This window comes from Electrona antarctica, assembly GCF_951216825.1.
Source record: "Electrona antarctica genome assembly, chromosome: 10".
NCBI lineage: Eukaryota > Metazoa > Chordata > Actinopteri > Myctophiformes > Myctophidae > Electrona > Electrona antarctica.
Window position 1 is genome coordinate 15,976,960 of NC_136791.1, and position 19,976 is coordinate 15,996,935.

Consider the following 19,976-nt stretch of genomic DNA (forward strand, 5'->3'; position numbering starts at 1 on the left):
AACACAAACACAATACTGTAGTGCACTGCACGCACACATACATTCAACAACAAACAAACAACACCCAAAGCTCATAACAACAACAAAACAGCTTTATTATTATTATTATCATCATAAGGTTTGTTGTTGCTGTGGGGGGGATCTATCAAAGATCATGGCGACGCCGCCTCTGAGCGACCAGGACAAGAGGAAGCAGATCAGCGTGCGGGGCATCGCCGGGCTGGGCGACGTGGGCGAGATCAAGAAGAGCTTCAACAGACACCTCCACTTCACCCTGGTGAAGGACAGGAACGTCGCGACCCCCAGGGACTACTACTTCGCCCTGGCGCACACCGTTAGGGACCACCTGGTGGGGCGCTGGATCCGCACGCAGCAGTACTACTACGAGAAGGACCCCAAGGTAACTGGGAGTCGACGACATCAAGGCAATAACCTGGCTTAAAGAAAGGCATTCACTTTCTTTTAAAGTCATTTTATCGTCTACTCGGGCTTTTGTCAACACCCCAGACCCCCTAAAAAAATAGAATATTGTGTAAAAGTTCATTTTCTTACGTTAAAAAAGTGAAACTTTCATATATTCTCAATTCATTGCGCATAACGTGAAGTATGTAAAACAATTTAATCGTGATGATAATGATAATGGCATACAGCTCATGAAAATCTAAAAATCCTATATCAATCCAATCCTATCAATATTTTTAATCGGGAAATGTCGACCATCTGAATCCTTGGCCTGGGCTACTTTTGAACAAATTATTTCATCAATGGGGCGTGTCATGGAGGTGATCAGCCTGTCACCTATGGCACTGTTGAGGTGTTATGGAAGCCCACGTTTTCTTTTAGGCTCATTTGTATTGTTGAATCTAGTGTCTCATCTCACTGACTCTCAGTCACACCTTCCTCTTGACAATAGCCTACAACCTAGATTATCTGTGGGGTCCAGGCCAGTTGGCAGTTAAGCACAGCAATACCATGGTCAGTACACCAATTACTAGTCGTTTTGGCACTGTGGTCACTGCAGTGCCAAATTGAGCTGGAAAGGAAAATCAGCATCTCTATAAAGCTTGTCGACATACTGAAGCACAAAGTAGTGCGATCAGTTGAAGCCAGTGTTAAGTTTTCACTGTCAGTGGACCAACACCAGCCGATAACATGGGCTAAATCATCACTGTTTTATCAAAGTCCAGACTGTCCAGAGTGTCAACACAACCGTCTATGATGATGATATTTTACAGCACTGTGTGCTTCCGTATGTTGACAAGCTTTATGTTGATGCTGATTTAAACTCCATTTGATTTCAACTCAATTTTAACCATCATATAATACATTAATTGACAACTGGTGACTGATTAGCCCCTTTTGGGACCCTTCTATCACACCCGTGTGAAGTGAGGGGCACTCTTATCATTATACATCATCATCTCATGAACAACTGAATGTATGTGATTGGTTGGTTAAATTTACGTCATATTTGGCGGACATTTTACCTAATTTCTCCTTTCATTGTCAATGGCAAATATTGAGACGTGTGGGGACAAAAGCTGTATATAGGAGGGGCTAGCGTCCCTCAAAAACTAGATTGTAAACACAAATGTCGTTTGGCTACCACCACGGCACCTATGACTAGTTTTGAGTGTTTGTGTAAAAAAACTAGAGAATAAACATTGAAGACGCAAATTGTGATTGGCCAAAATGAGATGATGTATTATGATGATAAGAGCACCCCTCACTTCATATGGGAATGTGAATTTGTTCATTCAAGTGGAATATCCCTTTAACCCAGTAACCTACCCTACTGCTGCTGGATGCCAAGAGACTCTATAACAAGAGAGAAACTCAAACATCAACTTATATTTTTGGAATCACCACTAGATGGTGCATCACTCCAAGATGGCAGCATGTGCACATACAGATATGCAGAAGTATTGTGTTAATGTAACATGATGTAACACCTCAAACATGCACATGAACATGCATGGTCGCCCGAGTGCATGTGCATACATGCACCCTGAAATTCTGAAAGAATAAGTTGCTCATTTCTACTTTGATCCATTCATAATAAATAAATGAGTAAATAGTTATAGTAGTATGCATATTTTTCTCTGTTCAACACAGAACAATTCTGTAGAAGCATTAAATATATGATAGTAGAATAAAACACGTTGTACAGCATGACTTTTTAATATTTTTAAAGCAACCAGAAGTTGTGTCATAACCCCAAAATGTCGGATGGACTGGGTGCTGGTTGTTACTATGGGAGTGTCGTCTCTTGTTATAGAATCTCTTTGGCCAAGAGTAAGCATTCAGAAAGTGCAGTGGTGCATGGATGAATTCTATTCATGTTATACCCTATACCGTAATAGCACAATTAATGGAAATGCTATATGTTACAAGTTAACCCTAGCTCTGCTCCATAGCCTTAAAGGACAACTTTTGTTTTTTTCAACCATGGTTGTTATTAGAGAAATTAAAAGATGAGTGTTAATTTTGTTTCAGAGAGTTCACTACCTGTCCCTGGAGTTCTACATGGGCAGAACTCTCCAGAACACCATGATAAATCTGGGTTTGCAGAACGCCTGTGATGAGGCCATTTATCAGGTGTGTGTGTGTGTGTGTGTGTGTGTGTGTGTGTGTGTGTGTGTGTGTGTGTGTGTGTGTGTGTGTGTGTGTGTGTGTGTGTGTGTGTGTGTGTGTGTGTGTGTGTGTGTGTGTGTGTGTGTGTGTGTGTGTGTGTGTGTGTGTGTGTGTGTGTGTGTGTGTGTGTGTGTGTTTGCAATTTGTAATAATGAAGCCTAAAAAAGCAAACAAAAATACAAATTGTAATGTTCCAATGTTCAATGCAAAAAAATATACAATTAAGTTGTTAACTGCAATTATTTGTGTGACAATCATCAACTTAAATGTGTAATCGTAACAGCCCTATTAGACATGAGGTTTCCACCTGACAGAGACGATTATGCAAATATTGATGGATTGTGACTTGTATTGTTTCAACAGTGTCGAATCATTTGCTCTGTGTCCTTAAGCTGTTATTCACAAGTCTTACTCCATTTAATAAACACCTGGAGCAATATTGTTGAATTATGCCATTAAGAAACTTTAATGAAAACGATACATACAATTGAATATTGATGTTTGCTCCATAAATATCATCATCAACAACTTGTTTATCTGTGACGTACCTGCTGTATGCTTGTGTGTGCGTGCATGTGTGTGTAGTTGGGGTTAGACATTGAGGAGCTGGAAGAGATCGAGGAGGATGCTGGATTGGGAAACGGAGGACTCGGTCGACTCGCAGGTACATGTTCACACAATACAGACATTGCATTCACTTACGACAGCTCAGTGGCATTGTGGTTAAGCAAGACGATCACGCAAAAAACTAATAAGAAAGAAAGACAATATGAAAATAATTTCAGAGACAGTCGCACTGAGGAAAAGACAAGAAGCAGAGACTAAAATGTTGAGGTTCTCTATGGGAATAACAAGGATGGATAGGATCTGGAACGAGTACATCAGAGGGACAGTCCATGTCAGATGTTGGCCCATGGCTACACTGATTAAAAGCACCAATAGAAGGAGTCTTTCTGTCTGTCTGCCCCCCCCCTACGCAGCTTGTTTCCTGGACTCCATGGCCACGCTGGGCCTGGCAGCCTACGGCTACGGGATCCGATACGAGTTTGGGATCTTCAACCAGAGAATCACCAATGGATGGCAGGTACAATACACATGAATAAAAGCCTGCACGGCCCCCAGACTAGAACATGGCTTCCCAAACTTTTCAGCCCGACCCCAAAATAATGCTGTCATTGACTCACGCGACACCACTGTCAGTGCCCCGTGACCCTAACTTTGGGAACCCCTGGCCTAGATGGTCTTCCTCAGGGACTACATACGTACACGCTCACACTCACACAAACTTAAGTTTAGGACATGAACAATAGAAAGAAGAATGGAGAAATCACCTGTCAAGGGCTTCTGCCAGAAATATGGGATGGGAAGCCTCGACTCTAAGGGGTGGGGCTTCTGGCCGGGTTTCTTTCTTTTTACAGAAGTTTGGTGTTGTCATATTCTAATACAGACCGAATGCCCCATCTCGGCACTCTCAGTGGCTTTTTTTTCTTCTTTTTTTCTTCCGATAAAGTAAAGTTTCAGACCGGCACGGAGGGGCGCCGTCTCAAGTGAACTTGAGCAACAAGAGCCACCACCAAGCGAGCTAAAGTGAGCACGTTGCGAAGTTCGCTTGAGCCGACTCCGAGTTGCAACCCGATCGGCACAGAATAGTAAACTAGAAAAAGTGCCCTTCTGGGCACAGGTCTCCACCAGGAGGATAGGAGTGTGTGTGTGATGTTTGGCAAAATGTTTAGGAGCAATATAAACGTGTGTGTGTGTGACGCGGCTTGGCCTGTTGTAGCGCCACCATGAGGCTGATTTGAAAACTGTCAAGTGACATTTCTTCCAAAGCCTAGTGGGAATATGCATGGACAGTTTCACCACAATCGGACGCTGCGTTGAGTAGTTGTGGCGATTTGTACAAAACGGGTACAAAGCGGGCTACTCCTGAAAGGTTTAGAAGCCAATCGTAGCCAATGAGGGTGGATTATGAGAAAGCAAACAAACCCGTGTTGATCACATGACTATGAAGAGCATGTGTACCGATTTGCGTGAAATGTGGATACAATCTGAAGGAGTAATATTAGAAAATGTGTTTTACATAGGTCGGCCTCCTGGTGGCGCTATAAAGAGCAGATGTGAAAAATTCCAGGCAAAGGTTTTTCCTTGGCCTCTAGGGAGTTGGCATACAAAGTTATCCACAGATCCGTGCAGTTAGATGTAAAAACACTTTTCGGCCAGTTATAGCGCCACCATGAGGCTGAGTTGAAAATGTTCATGTGGCATTTCTTCCTCGGCCTAGTGGGAATGTGCGTGCACAATTTCACGGAAATCACACAATGTGTTCATGATTTGCAGCATTTAGTTAGAATCTGAGCACTCCTGCGAACTTTGGAAGCCAATCTTAGCCAATCAGGATGGAGTCTGAGAAATCTGAAAGACCCGTTTCGTTGAATGGCTCTAGAGAGACTGTGTACCAATTTGCGTGATGTTTGGACAAAATCTGTAGGTGTACTGTCCAAAAACTTGTTTTGCACAAAGCGGCCTCCTGGTGGCGCTATAACAGGCCGTTCTGGAAAGTTTGGGGCAGAGGTTCATCGTTGGCATCCAGGGAGTGTGTGTGCAGAATGTGGCATCGACCGGGTTAACGGTGCCGGAGATTAGCTGTTCACAGACGGAAGGACGGACGGACGGACACACACACACACACACACACGGACGGACGGACGGAGTGCAAAACATACTCTCTCCCCATGCCTTCGGCCTGGTGGAGACAATAATGTTGTGGGAACTGCTGTGACTACTGGGTCGGGCTGCTGGATGCAAGGTGTTGGGCTACTATGTCTGGCAGATATAGTTGAAGGGTGATTTCTCCCGCGTGCCGATTTAAAACAGTTCAGTTCCTCTAGAAGTTTTTCTCAAATGGGTGGTACGTGTACCCCTAGCTGTATGCAGAGGTAAGTGTAAAATGGAAACATGCCCTATTTACACATACTGTACATGCATGCAGTCATACAGTACATGCATACAAACACAAAGTCAGATGTAGAAGCGGCTAGCACCGCTTAAAATGGTAAAACTCTACTTTTCCTCTCCCAGGTGGAGGAGGCCGATGATTGGCTGCGCTATGGCAACCCCTGGGAGAAGGCGCGGCCTGAATACATGCTGCCCGTGCACTTCTATGGCCACGTGCAACACACAGAGCATGGAGTCAAATGGATGGACACACAGGTGTGTGACACAAATACACTCACACACCCACCCATCACGTTATTTTGAATACGACCAACTAATTTACTTAGAGTGTGCGTGTGTGCGTGCGTGCGTGCGTGCCAGGTGGTCTTAGCGATGCCGTACGACACTCCGGTCCCCGGATACAAGAACAACACTGTGAACACCATGAGACTGTGGTCTGCTAAAGCTCCCAACGACTTCAACCTCCAGAACTGTACGTTCGTTCAATTTGTTTCATCTATGTGTTGTCTATTTCAGTGGTTCTCAACCTTTTCACAAGGATGGGGGGGCACCCAGTGCCCGCACTCAGTACAAAACGTCAGTGGTGTAAAGTAACTATGTATATGTACACAATCATTTTTACTTTACTGGAATATTTCCAACTATTTTTCTTCTACTCCACTAGCTGTCAGAGCCATTTTCAAAATGTATGAAATTGAAAACTTGAAACGGAGTACTTTTACTTTTGATACTTAACGCATTTTGGGCGGGAACCCCTTTTGGTGTTAGCATTATGTTATGCTTTAGCTATTGAAAAATAGCAGATCTACAAGCTCATAGCGCGCCACCGAGTGGTGCGCTACGAGCTTGTAGGTCTGCTATTTTTGAACGACTGACATAGAAACATAGCTTTTTCAGAATACTGTCAGGATGTAGAAGACATTTAAGTATGTTTTGATGCCAATAATCTTGTAATTTTACTCAAGTAAATTTTGATTACAGGACTTTTACTTTACGTATTTCTGCATGGCAGTATTGATACTTTTGTCAGTTATTTTTATACCACTTCCCCCTTTTCCGTTCTCTTGCCCGCACCCTGACCCAGTACAAAACGTGGTTGGTGTATAAGACAACTGAAGGCATAGCACTTAATTCAAGACACGATACAACCCTAAAACCCTTCCCACGCTCACTCAGTAGGAGTGCTGTCCGAGCCTTGCCTATAACACCCCGGAAAACGCTCTCTGACCTGGCTCTCAAACTCCCACCCCGGAAAACGCTCCACACGTCCTAGACTTTTCTCTGACCTGGCTCTCAAACTCCCCATTGCATTTGCAGTCATACATCGTCCTTGGCGGGACGAAACCTCCTATCTCCATATTGTTTTATTTGTTTTTTTCATAAATGAACTCCCTACTTCATCATACTACAGAGTCACACAAAAGCATCAAAAGCAGCAGATCCACTTTGTGCCACGTCTTGAGCTGGTAGATCTGCTACTTTTGCTATTTTTTAATTTGAATCCTGAAAAGTAACCGTTTTGGACAGGTTTCTTCGACGAAATTCCCTTCACTCCCAATTAACACTCATGCCTTCAAGTTCAGACTCCACCTCAACCCCTAGCACTTTACTCTCCTTGTATCTTCTTTATGCCACTTTGCTATGCAGACTGGCTATTGTTACTCATATGTTTCTCCACCACAAATGTTAAGAATGTTATCTATTTAGATTTAGAGCATGTTGATTTAAAACAGATGCTAGGTTCATTGTTTACCTGGTATCCAGGCTTCTTTGAGGGACTACATTGTTCTCTCTGCACTTTTATTGTGTGACTATATACCTTGTTTGTTGACTAGATCTCATGCTTACTCTGCTATTTATGATTTTGCACAGGCGTGTCGCTATTTGGTGTCTAGTTAACATTAGAATGTCATGTCGTTACTGTGTGTGTGTGTGCGTGCGTGTGTGTGTGTGTGTGTGTGTCTAGTTAACGTTGGAGATTACATTGAAGCTGTTTTAGATCGCAACTTGGCAGAGAACATCTCTAGAGTCCTCTACCCCAACGACAATGTGAGTCAAATCTATGTGTGTTTTTGTGTGTGTGATATATACAGATATTCATTCTTTGCAGGCCCATGTGGTGAAGACCAAATTGAGAGTATGCACATTTCCACCAGGACACGCCCCCAGTGGCAAAACATTAACCAGCATGGAGCAGTGGAGTTTGGATGTGCTTGTTGAAAATCACTGTCCTGCATACCACCTGTTTCTAAATGTCACATAATGCAGTAGGCAGTAAGACGTTGCGTCATTGAAAAGGAGCACTTCCAAACTCTGACACAAAAATAAGCAACTACTCAGATAAAGTGGCTCACAACATGTCTACAGTGGATTTTTATGGAACAAAAACTTTGTAGATAGAAAGAGGATAATTCAAGCTTTCCGTATAGCTGCAATGTTGGTGAGTTTAACATTGTTTAATGTTATGGTAACAGGCTATACCACACTATGCCAGGCTAGTACTCGTGCCCTTCTTTTTTCTCCTTTACACCAAACCTCATTGCTTGCCAATTTGTTTTTTTACAAACTCTTTATCCCGTGTGTGTGTGTGTGTGTGTGTGTGTGTGTGTGTGTGTGTGTGTGTGTGTGTGTGTGTGTGTGTGTGTGTGTGTGTGTGTGTGTGTGTGTGTGTGTGTGTGTGTGTGTGTGTGTGTGTGTGTGTGTGTGTGTGTGTGTGTGTGTGTGTGTGTGTGTGTGTGTGTGTGTGTGTGTGTGTGTGTGTGTGTGTGTGTGTGTGTGTGTGTGTGTGTGTGTGTGTGTATCCAGTTCTTCGAGGGCAAGGAGCTGCGCTTGAAGCAGGAGTACTTTGTGGTGGCTGCCACCCTGCAGGACATCATCCGCAGGTTCAAATCCTCCAAGTTCGGCTGCAGAGACCCCGTCAGGACGTCCTTCGACACCTTCCCTGACAAGGTCACACCGAGGGGGGGAAACTAATGAATACATCCCCTTTTTTAAGATATTTTTTAATTGTTAGGATGAAAGTAGACTGACAGGAAATGGGGAGAGAGATGGGGGAAGACACGCGGCAAAGGCCGTCAGGATCGTGAGTCGAACCCGCGGCACGCCGTCAGGCTGGCTCAGCAGCATCGGTGCCTGGACGGTTGTGTTAACTGTCCGGGCCTAATGAATACATCCTTACTAGGGATGTGTGACATGACTTCAAATCACAATTTTTTCCAACTTTTGCCACAAGCCACACAATCCTCCCAACATTTTGACACTAAATTAGCTTTTTTCATAGAGACAAATGAGGAGAAAATCAACGTTGTTTTAGTTATTTCTCTGTCCCAGTAACACACTCTCGCGAGATCTAGCAGCATTATACCTTTTTGCCATTTGCCGTCAGACGGCGCTCACTTACTGGACCATTTTGTATGCCATTTGTGCTCCATTTCGCCTCTAGTGGCTACAATAGGGATGGTGGATCTTCCTAAATATCCACCATCTTTGCAGATACAGCTGGCCCAGGGTTTCCTCTTCTTCTTCTGTGGTGGTTATAATGTGTGTACTTCCTGCGCTGTGCTAGGTGGCTATCCAGCTGAACGACACACATCCAGCGCTGGCCATCCCTGAGCTGATGAGAATACTACTGGACGTGGAGAAGCTGGACTGGGACAAGGTGCGCGCGACTGTGCAATGCATGGAATATACACATACGTAATAATAATAAACAACCTTTGTGCTTTACAGAGCAATACTTTACAGAGCAATACAGAAAACCTAAAACATTTAAATAATAGCAAAAAAGGCAGTGAATCAGGCAGAACAGTGAGGACATGAATAACAACACAATAAAGCTATATACAGAAGCTGCCAGTTTTCGGTGTAATGGGAGTTTGTTCCAGGCCGTGGAAGCAGAATGCTGCCTCACCGTGTTTTTTTTTATGGATGCTCCCGACCCATTGTGTATTTTTTATTAGGAAGTACATACAATTAACATTGTACTTGCACAGTGGGAACATTGTGTTTGTTATCCTGCAACCGTGTGTGTGTGTGTGTGTGTGTGTGTGTGTGTGTGTGTGTGTGTGTGTGTGTGTGTGTGTGCGCGCCTGCCTGCGTGTGCGTGTGTGTGTGCCTGTGCGCGTGCAGGCATGGGACATTACAGTGAAAACGTGTGCATACACCAACCACACAGTCCTGCCAGAGGCCTTGGAGAGATGGCCCGTCTGTTTGTTTGAGAAACTGCTCCCCCGACACCTCCACATCATTTATGAGATCAACCAGAGACACCTGGATGTAAGACACACACACACACACACACATATGTCTTAAAAATATATTGTGATCACTGTTTCCCAAACTGGGACCCGTTTATGGGTCTCAAGTAAACATCTAAAAAATATATATTTCAAAACATTGTTTTGTTATTTATTTTTTAAATATATATAGTTGTATTCATTGTAAAACAAATGGAAACAAGGACATTTCATTGAAATTCCATGAATTAAAAATAATGTAGTGAAAATAGCCGATCTACAGTACAAGTTCTGCGCTAGTTTGAGTCCCGGGCAAACGTAATCTCTCTTTTGGATCTCGACCTGAAAGGTTTGGGAACCACTGATCTACTGTATATTGTCTAAAGCAGGTGTCTGTGTCACACAAATGTGATCTATATTTCTGAAGTGTGTGTGTGTGTGTGTGTGTGTGTGTGTGTGTGTGTGTGTGTGTGTGTGTGTGTGTGTGTGTGTGTGTGTGTGTGTGTGTGTGTGTGTGTGTGTGTGTGTGTGTGTGTGTGTGTGTGTGTGTGTGTGTGTGTGTGTGTGTGTGTGTGTGTGTGTGTGTGTGTGTGTGTCTGTGTCACACAAATGTGATCTATATTTCTGAAGTGTGTGTGTGTGTGTGTGTGTGTGTGTGTGTGTGTGTGTGTGTGTGTGTGTGTGTGTGTGTGTGTGTGTGTGTGTGTGTGTGTGTGTGTGTGTGTGTGTGTGTGTGTGTGTGTGTGTGTGTGTGTGTGTGTGTGTGTGTGTGTGTGTGTGTGTGTGTGTGTGTGTGTGTGTGTGTGTGTGTGTGTGTGTGTGCGCGCGTGCGCGTGCAGAGGATCAGTTCCATGTTCCCAGGAGACGTGGAGCGTGTGAGGAGGATGTCCCTGATAGAGGAGGGCGATCCTAAACGCATCAACATGGCTCACCTGTGTGTGGTCGGCTCGCACACCGTCAACGGAGTGGCCCAGATCCACTCTGACATCGTCAAGAGCACCATGTGAGAACATAGAGTGTGTGGTTGTGTGTGTTTGGTGGGCTCCCACGCTGTCAACAGAGTGGCCCAGAGCCACACTGACATCATCAAGAAGCCCTCTATTCTTAACACCAAATGCTACCTCACCTACCCTTATGCATTTGTACACATTTGTCATTGCTACAACGTGCACGCGCCTTCGTTTTTTTAACATTGTAAGAGAGCTGTATGGCGCTTATAGACAGCTGTCTTGTTAAGTAGTGCATCTGACGTGCCTGCTTAGTAGGCCAGGCATAACATAGAACCAACCAGTATACCTAATTTTCGTTGCAGGCCAGCAACGATATACAGTATGTTTTGTACTGCATGTGATATTTACACGTTTGTGTTTGTTTTGCAGTTTTAAGGACTTCTTTGAGGTAGAGCCAGAGAAGTTTCAGAATAAAACCAACGGTATCACGCCTCGACGATGGTTACTGCTGTGTAACCCTGGACTGGCTGATGTTATAGTTGAGGTTGGTAAGACTTAGTAATACTAGCACTAGTACCAATACTAGGACTACTACCAGTACTCTTCTTACTACCGAAAATTAAGTTTGATTTGATCTCCTCTACCCAGGGGCATCATTTGGGGCATCAGGGGCTGGCAATTGCCACCTAAATGGTGAAAATAGTGGATCTCCAAGCTCTCAACGTGTGGTCAAGTGACACGTTGAGAGCTTGTGTAGATCCACTATTTTAGAAATGGGGCTGTATTATGGTAACTTTCCACCCCCTATTTCTTTTTTAAATGACGTCTGTAGCAGTACTAGTAGTAATGCTACTAAAGTGGTACAGTATTGGTGTGTTTGTGCTGCAGAGAATCGGAGAGGACTTCCTGACAGACATGTACCAGCTGAAGAAGCTTCTGGACTTCATCGATGACGAGGCTTTCATCAGAGACGTGGCCAAAGTTAAACAGGTGCACACCTTGTCTGTCTGTCTGTCTGTCTGTCTGTCTGTCTGTCTGTCTGTCTGTCTGTCTGTCTGTCTGTCTGTCTGTCTGTCTGTCTGTCTGTCTATACGTACACTATGCATGCCTACTCTACATGCCTGCCTGCCTATTTGTCTGTATGTCTGTCAGTGTGTGCCACAGCAGTTGTGATTGATTGAATACTGTATTAGCAGAATTGTTAATGTAGGTTATGCTGAAAGGATAACACTAAAAGCCACAGTGGGCTTGTTTTGTATCCATGATCCCAATGGTACCTGCTTGTACCATTGTGATCACACTGACTGCACTCCTCCAGTGTCACCTAGATACAACTAGTTCATCCTCTAGTCTAGTGTGTGCACAAGACGAGCACGAACGCAGGCGTTTTGCAGGAGTGTGCCCACTTGTGGCTCCGCCTGTCAGATTGGGCTGCACCTCCAAACCATCCCACTATTAAACCATCCTCGCATCTCATTGAAAATGGCTCCTTTCCCCATGCTGTTTCACAAATGTATTTTAATCCCTGTGCTCCTTCGTGATAACCAGGAGAACAAGCAGAAGTTTGCTGCCTACCTGGAGAAGGAGTACCAGGTGAAGATCAACCCAGAGTCCATCTTTGACGTTCAGGTGAAGAGGATCCACGAGTACAAGAGACAGCTGCTCAACTGCCTGCACATCATCACCCTGTACAACCGTAAGTACACGTCGGTTACATCATCACCCTGTACAACCGTAAGTACACGTCTGTTACATCATCACCCTGTACAACCGTAAGTACACGTCTGTTACATCATCAACCTGTACAACCGTAAGTACACGTCTGTTACATCATCACCCTGTACAACCGTAAGTACACGTCTGTTACATCATCACCCTGTACAACCGTAAGTACACGTCTGTTACATCATCACCCTGTACAACCTTAAGTACACGTCTGTTACATCATCACCCTGCACAACCGTAAGTACAGGTCTGTTACATCATCACCCTGTACAACCGTAAGTACACCTCGGTTACATCATCACCCTGTACAACCGTAAGTACACGTCTGTTACATCATCACCCTGTAAAACCGTAAGTACACGTCTGTTACATCATCACCCTGTACAACCGTAAGTACACGTCTGTTACATCATCACCCTGTACAACCGTAAGTACACGTCTGTTACATCATCACCCTGTACAACCTTAAGTACACGTCTGTTACATCATCACCCTGTACAACCGTAAGTACACGTCTGTTACATCATCACCCTGTACAACCGTAAGTACACGTCTGTTACATCATCACCCTGTACAACCTTAAGTACACGTCTGTTACATCATCACCCTGTACAACCGTAAGTACAGGTCTGTTACATCATCACCCTGTACAACCGTAAGTACACGTCTGTTACATCATCACCCTGTACAACCTTAAGTACACGTCTGTTACATCATCACCCTGTACAACCGTAAGTACACGTCTGTTACGCTCTCCAAACAAATAATCAAAATAACCAGTCTGTGCAGCACAGAACTACAGGTGATTTGCACAAAGCGAAACATTTTTTCTTGTTGTGGTTTAGGCATCAAGAAAGATCCCAGCAAGCACTTTGTTCCCAGGACAGTGATGATCGGAGGAAAGGTACAGTTATGTTGCGGGAGGAGATAGATTTGAACTGTTTTTCATATCATTCAAAATGGCCGGTGATCTAAAGGTCAGAGGTCAAAAGTTAGAGCACGAAAGTTGTAGTCTCATACGTGTATCAAAGTTTTATTTTATTTATTCTGTAAAACAGTTCATGAGCTATGCGTGGTCAAAGATTGCATTTTCAATTGAGTACTATAGCGCCACCCTTTGGCCAATGGCCGTGGGCTTTGCATAGTCACCGTTTGGCATGGCCCTCTACCATATTGCCACGTTTCGCGAAAACCGACTGCACAGTTCAGCCAGAACTGCTATTTTTGGCGGAAGAAGGAGAAGAAAAAAAAGACAAAAACAATAAGGGACCAACGTCCTTACTTGGTCCCTTAAAAAAAGCTATATTTTCAATAAAAATGGTATTATTTGGAGACCCATTAATTACAATATGTCATGGCCACACTGGTGGGTATGAGAACCACTGATGAATGACTTGTAATGAGACGTGTGCTCCACTAGGCGGCGCCAGGCTACCACATGGCCAAGATGATCATCAAGTTGATCACCTCTGTGGGTCAGGTGGTCAACAATGACCCCACCGTGGGTGACAGGCTGAAGGTCATCTACCTAGAGAACTACAGGGTGTCTCTGGCTGAGAAAGGTAGTGTGCGTGTGTGTGTGTGCGTGCGTGTGTGTTACCATACTTGTGAGGACCGCATTATAGTAGAAGTTGAGAAATGGACATTGTCAGGACAATTTTCTTTGTCCTTTAGCGATTACAAATAGAAAAAGATTCAGGTTTGGATTTGACATTTAGAAGTTAGGTTTAAGGATTTGATTTTCTCCCTGAAAATAAAATCGTCTGGGTTTCCGAGGCTAAGGTATTTGTGATTAACTAATTAAGTCTAAACAATAAAGATGCCAACAACTGGACTAAAACTAAATGGTGTGTTTTTCAAAAGACTGCGAACTAAATCAGAGCTTGCTGTCAAAATGAAATGAACACTGCGTGCGTGCGGCCCACAGTGATCCCGGCATCAGACCTGTCGGAGCAGATCTCCGTGGCGGGTACAGAGGCCTCGGGGACAGGCAACATGAAGTTCATGCTGAACGGAGCGCTGACCATCGGCACCATGGACGGAGCCACGGTGGAGATGGCCCAGGAGGCCGGGGAGGACAACCTGTTCATCTTCGGCATGAGGGTGGAGGACGTGGAGCGCATGGACCAGCAGCAGCACGGGTGAGTGAGAGGACTCATTCATCCATCATCTGCTTTTCATCAGCTTGCAGAGCTGATCATGTATCAAGCAGCTCATACTTCAACACTTCTTATTCAACTCAACTCTTCTTTTCACTTCTACGCTTTTTGACCATTGGCTATTTGGCTATCCGTCAAGCCAATGGGGAGACGTTCCCCCCACACACACTCTCTCCCCTAGCCTAGAATTAAGGACCACAAAAGAAGAATGATTGGAATGTTAATCTCTCTCTCACTCACAGCACACACACAGCTGCAAGCTGGTATAATATGACATTTCTTGTTTTATTTTATTTTTGTAACTAATTTTTCACCCGGTGCCAATTGCCTAAGTTGAAATCCTGTGCGCTACTCACCCTCTGCCAACCTGGGGAGAGCCCCGAACTGAACTCATGCTTCCTTCAATGCATGAGGAGTCCAAGCCGCTTCGCATCACCTGACAGGGGGAAGTTTCCCTGGTAGGACGTAGCACGTGGAAAGAACACATTTTTCCAACCAGGTCCTTTCCCCTCCATCAGGTGCCCCAGCTGACCAGGGGCAGGCAGTATAGAGACGAGGATTACTACATGTTTTTTTTGTGAGGGTACTTACTCTAGGGGACACGGAGAGAACATGCAAACTCCACACCGAAAGGCCCTTTCGCCAACCCCACCTAGTGTATATGGGCGCTGATGACGCGGAGGAGAGAACACGCCCCAGGTGCCCACAGTGTCCCTGGCGGGATTCGAACCCGTAACCTTCTAGCTGTGAGGCGACAACGTTACCGCCCGTGCCACCATCATCTGCTATGCAGAAGATGGTGTTTTACACCCTTGGGTTCTCAAACCTTTTCATGCCAAGGACCCCAAAATTGATATGTATTCGACCGCGGACTCAATGTCCTCACAAGTAAAGTAATACAACGTGTGTGTGTGTGTGTGTGTGTGTGTGTGTGTGTGTGTGTGTGTGTGTGTGTGTGTGTGTGTGTGTGTGTGTGTGTGTGTGTGTGTGTGTGTGTGTGTGTGTGTGTGTGTGTGTGTGTGTGTGTGTGTGTGTGTGTGTGTGTGTGTGTGTGTGTGTGTGTGTGTGTGTGTGTGTGTGTGTGTGTGTCTCTGTCTCTGTCTCTGTCTCTGTCTCTGTCTCTCTCTCTCCAGGTACAATGCCAGAGAGTACTATGACCGTCTACCAGAGCTGAGGCAGGTGATGGATCAGATGGAGAGCGGATGCTTTAGTCCTTCACAGCCGGACCTTTTTAAAGATGTGGTCCACATGCTCATGAACAACGACAGGTAAGAACAGCAGGGGCGGGGCCGCAGCAAGGTATTCTGGGACCGTAGGATGTGAAACCCTGGGTGGGAAATTAAATGGTCTTCATTTATCCCTTCAGGGACATTTTGATGGATGGATGGATGGATGGATGGATGGATGGATGGATGGATGAATGGATGGATGGATAGATAGATAGATATGGTGGCGTTGAAATGCGTGATTTATACTCAGCTGTGTGCCGAAAATTGTGAGCTTGTAGATATGCTATTTTCAGAGTGCAATACCCGAGCGCAGCTAGAGGGATAGAGTGGCCGGTATAGTGGCTGATGGGAACCGTGAGGTTCCCAGTTCGATCCCGGGCTCCCCCAGAGTTAGTGTTGAAGTGTCCTTGAGCAAGACTCTGAACCCCTAATTGGGCCTGATGAGCAGGTTGGCACCTTGCATGGTTTCCTCCGTCATCAGTGTATGAATGTGTGTGTGTGAATGTAATGCACAATCTATGTAAAGTGCTTTGGATAAAAGTGCTAGATAAATGCACCATTTACCATGTAGTCATCATACAGTAGTTTTTATTTCGTTTATTTTGTTTTCGTCCGTGAAAGAAGGTAGTTGAATAACTTTTGTCAACAGTGGATTGTTGTGTGTGTGTGTGTGTGTCTCCAAGTTCAAAGTGTTTGCTGACTATGATGCCCATATCGTGTGTGTGTGTGTGAGCTAACTCTCTGAAGTGGTGGGTCTTCTACATTCCAGTAAGGCCATAAAGGGGGGTTTTGGTGATAAGCCACCTTCCTGGAGTGTGAGGGGTCTACCAGACACCTCACAGAGGTGGGGGTGATGACTCACTGAATGGGCACATATAATGGCAGGGGAACAATGTGTAAACAAGTACCACTTTAATCCTGTCATAGGTGATCAATATGTGTTCTAGAGTCCATATTTAGATATTGGGTTACCAAACACCTTTATAATAATATCTAAGAGTCTACCGGTTAAGCTGGTCATAGAGAGTGCCAGGCTTGCAGCACAAGGAGTGTGATGCAAGCTAGCTGACAGGCAAGGGCTTAGAACAGCCTCTCTCAGGCGGAGAAGGGGCCATTGGGCTTTTGATTGGCCGGGGAGGAGTGACCCATCCAGGGCCTGCAGCTGTATCATGTGTGTAAGCTAGCAGGGGGGTAGATTCAAGGGTCCTCATTCACAACGGCGTTTACGCTCATAAAGTGACGTTACGTGAGCGGAGCGTGAGCGGACAGGCATTTACGTGGATTCCCACATTACGTGGGAATTCATGAACTTGAACGTGAACTTGACGGTGACGTGGGTTGGTCGGAAATTCCGCTGAAAGCTGCGCCACCTCTCATGGTCGTGTACGGCTTGCGTAGATTTATTAAGAAGGCTTTAGTCTTCATGCTGAATCAATTAAAAGTCCCCAAATCTCAGATAAAATATGTAGGCATGTGTCCCCAACATTGGTCGCACATAAAAAAATGATAGCCTATATAAAAGCCAAGTATCACTTGTATGCCTAAATGCATGCATTCTAGAGGCAGGTTAGCCTAGAGTGCCATACAGAAACTGCCCCTGCAAGCCCGACACCTTTTTTATTTATTTATTAGGATATTTCTAGCATTCGCGATTGCGCTGCTCACTTGACAGCTTTCTACTCGCAGTGCAACGCGCTGTGAGCTTGTAGATCGGCTCTCGCAGTCTCGCGGACTCGCGCTGCATGTTAAAAAACAAATTCACAATTATAATAAGAACATACACTTATCTGCATTCTGCACTGTACGAATCCAACATTGTTTAGTGTAGTAATGTCTGCAGTGGGGGGGGGGGGGGGGGGGGGGGATTAGCCCTATATAAAAAATAGAAGACCACATTAGCCTATTTGAATGAATGGCATCAGCGTGTTTGAAAGTCGGCCAGTCATATCATAGTTTTAAGCCAGCTCACCTCCACTCGCGCTTGTTCACAAACATGACGGACAGACATGAAGAAAGGCTGTTGATGATGATTATTATTACCACTGTAACTCGCTGATCAGCATGTTGACAGAGACTCAGCCAATTAAAGTTTCACGTAGGCCTAAATGCATTTGCTGCAAGCACCTATCTGCCTCCATTTGCGTCGTGGTATTAATTTATAATATGTATATTGATCACATGCGGACGCCACACAGAATAGCCAACTCTTACCTGCAGCTGAGGAAACATACAACGTAGTTGGATCGGATGAAATATAGCCTTAAGTCCAAATCCCACAAGAAAAAAAAGAAAGAAAATATGTCGTATGTCCATATATTTGCTTTCCAAATCCGACAGTGCAGGGCAGGGAATCAATCACCGCAGTAGACTAATCAATAGGGCCTTTTATCATTGCCGAGTTTTAATATAGCATTTGGTTGTGTGGTGAACAGTACAAATTAACTTCTTTCTCATTATGTGAAAGTAACTGTAACATCAGTTAACTTATTAACGTTCTGACATTTAACAAGGAGTGAAGCAATGCGTGCCAAGTTGGCAAGTTTCGTTTATAATTATATACAAAACTCGTGCTGTTTGCTTGAAGATCTGTCAGTGCAGAGACAGAGACCCGCCTGTCAAAATTAACTGCTCTACAAGCTCATCGCGGCTGTTGTATATAATTTAAAGCCCGGTGCAGGCTATGATGACGTATTTCGATATTTCCTGTTGCCTTATATGGTGTGGGATGGGCGTTCTAACCAGGCGACACCAGGCGAATCGCTTGGGAAAAATGCGGAAAGGCTACACTCTGCGATCCGCACAAATGAAGTGATTACACCAGCTTCCCTGAATAAGACGGGAGCAAATCGCAGCGTGATCGGACAGAGAAATACGATGATATTTAGTATCTGTATACGCTTCCGTTACACTCTGGCGTAAACGCCGTTGTGAATGAGGACCAAGGAGACCATCAGGGAGAGCAGGAAGGTGGGAGGCCAGTGGTAAATATAGATACAAGTGTGCTTAATTAATATCATGTGTTGTGTTGTGTGATGTTTAGATTATAACAATGTATGTATCTGTGCCTGTTGTTTGTCTCCCACGCAATCAGATTTAAAACCATAGGTATAACATCGGTGAACATAGGTTGTAGACTACCATGGGTGAACATAGTTGGTAGTGTTGAGCTAAATAGTACCAAGATCAACAGGGGCTAAACTCCTCATAGACAGCTAGGAGAGGAACAGGCTATTAGGCAAAGATCCGGAGTACTGTATCCACCTGTGTCAGGGGGAGGGAGAAACAAACCAGTGTGTATGTTGTATGTGTTTATATTGTATAATGAGCTAATAAAACCTTGTAAAAGCATGTTGAGTTTGTAAGGAGAAGCGATTATTGGAACATTTAGTTTAGCCTATGCGTGTTAATTCTTTAGTAAATCCCGCCTGTTGCTAGAGTTTGTCGGATACTCGGCTAATCTCCCGAAATCCGAACAGTGTGTGTACTATGAGGCCCACATCCACAGTGTGTGTGTGTTGTGTCTCCAGGTTCAAAGTGTTAACTATGAGGTTGTTGTGTGTCTCCAGGTTCAAAGTGTTTGCTGACTATGAGGCTTACATCCACAGCCAGGAGGCCGTCAGTGAGCTATACAAGGTAACACTTCTAGTTTCATCTCAATGTCAGCTTGTTCCCATAGTGGAAGAAGTACTTTACTTAATAACGATCTTTAAAGAACACGTCACCCATTTTCATCCTATCTTACAATAAATGCACCGCACTGAGTCTCTGTATGTGTGTGTAATACGTACTTCTGTAATCCACGTAACTTGAGATCTGTTCGCCCCACCGACTTTAAATTCGACACACGCGTTCCACACCACCACAGGGAGTGCAGTGCACCGCCTTGACTCGGTCGGATGCACGGTTGTCCAGAACGGCCAGAAAGGGCTCTGGTCAGGCTCTACCAGTGGACCAATGAGCCTAAGTCCCCACACTTGTCCAATTTTCAGGCTCTACCTGAGCCAATTGATTGCCATGGCAACCACAGCCTACAGCTGCCGAATTCCCCTCACCTGCCATTTGATTACTTAGTCAGTCCACTTTTCATAT

General features: G+C 44.7%; 1 protein-coding gene across 1 annotated transcript in view; it reads left to right on the forward strand.

Annotated features, from left to right (window-relative positions):
- Positions 1 to 19,976, forward strand: part of LOC306931605 (glycogen phosphorylase, brain form) — a 23,769-nt gene continuing 3,793 nt past the window's right edge. The window contains exons 1-19 of the mRNA XM_079513048.1: positions 1 to 400; positions 2,497 to 2,598; positions 3,220 to 3,298; positions 3,615 to 3,718; positions 5,713 to 5,844; positions 5,950 to 6,061; positions 7,556 to 7,638; positions 8,395 to 8,538; positions 9,155 to 9,247; positions 9,718 to 9,864; positions 10,664 to 10,827; positions 11,204 to 11,318; positions 11,663 to 11,764; positions 12,323 to 12,470; positions 13,345 to 13,403; positions 13,920 to 14,061; positions 14,427 to 14,640; positions 15,792 to 15,926; positions 19,454 to 19,520. Of these exons, the coding sequence (XP_079369174.1) occupies positions 155 to 400; positions 2,497 to 2,598; positions 3,220 to 3,298; positions 3,615 to 3,718; positions 5,713 to 5,844; positions 5,950 to 6,061; positions 7,556 to 7,638; positions 8,395 to 8,538; positions 9,155 to 9,247; positions 9,718 to 9,864; positions 10,664 to 10,827; positions 11,204 to 11,318; positions 11,663 to 11,764; positions 12,323 to 12,470; positions 13,345 to 13,403; positions 13,920 to 14,061; positions 14,427 to 14,640; positions 15,792 to 15,926; positions 19,454 to 19,520 (2,388 nt within the window). The 5' untranslated portion in view covers positions 1 to 154. The remainder of the gene's footprint in view (positions 401 to 2,496; positions 2,599 to 3,219; positions 3,299 to 3,614; positions 3,719 to 5,712; positions 5,845 to 5,949; positions 6,062 to 7,555; positions 7,639 to 8,394; positions 8,539 to 9,154; positions 9,248 to 9,717; positions 9,865 to 10,663; positions 10,828 to 11,203; positions 11,319 to 11,662; positions 11,765 to 12,322; positions 12,471 to 13,344; positions 13,404 to 13,919; positions 14,062 to 14,426; positions 14,641 to 15,791; positions 15,927 to 19,453; positions 19,521 to 19,976) is intronic.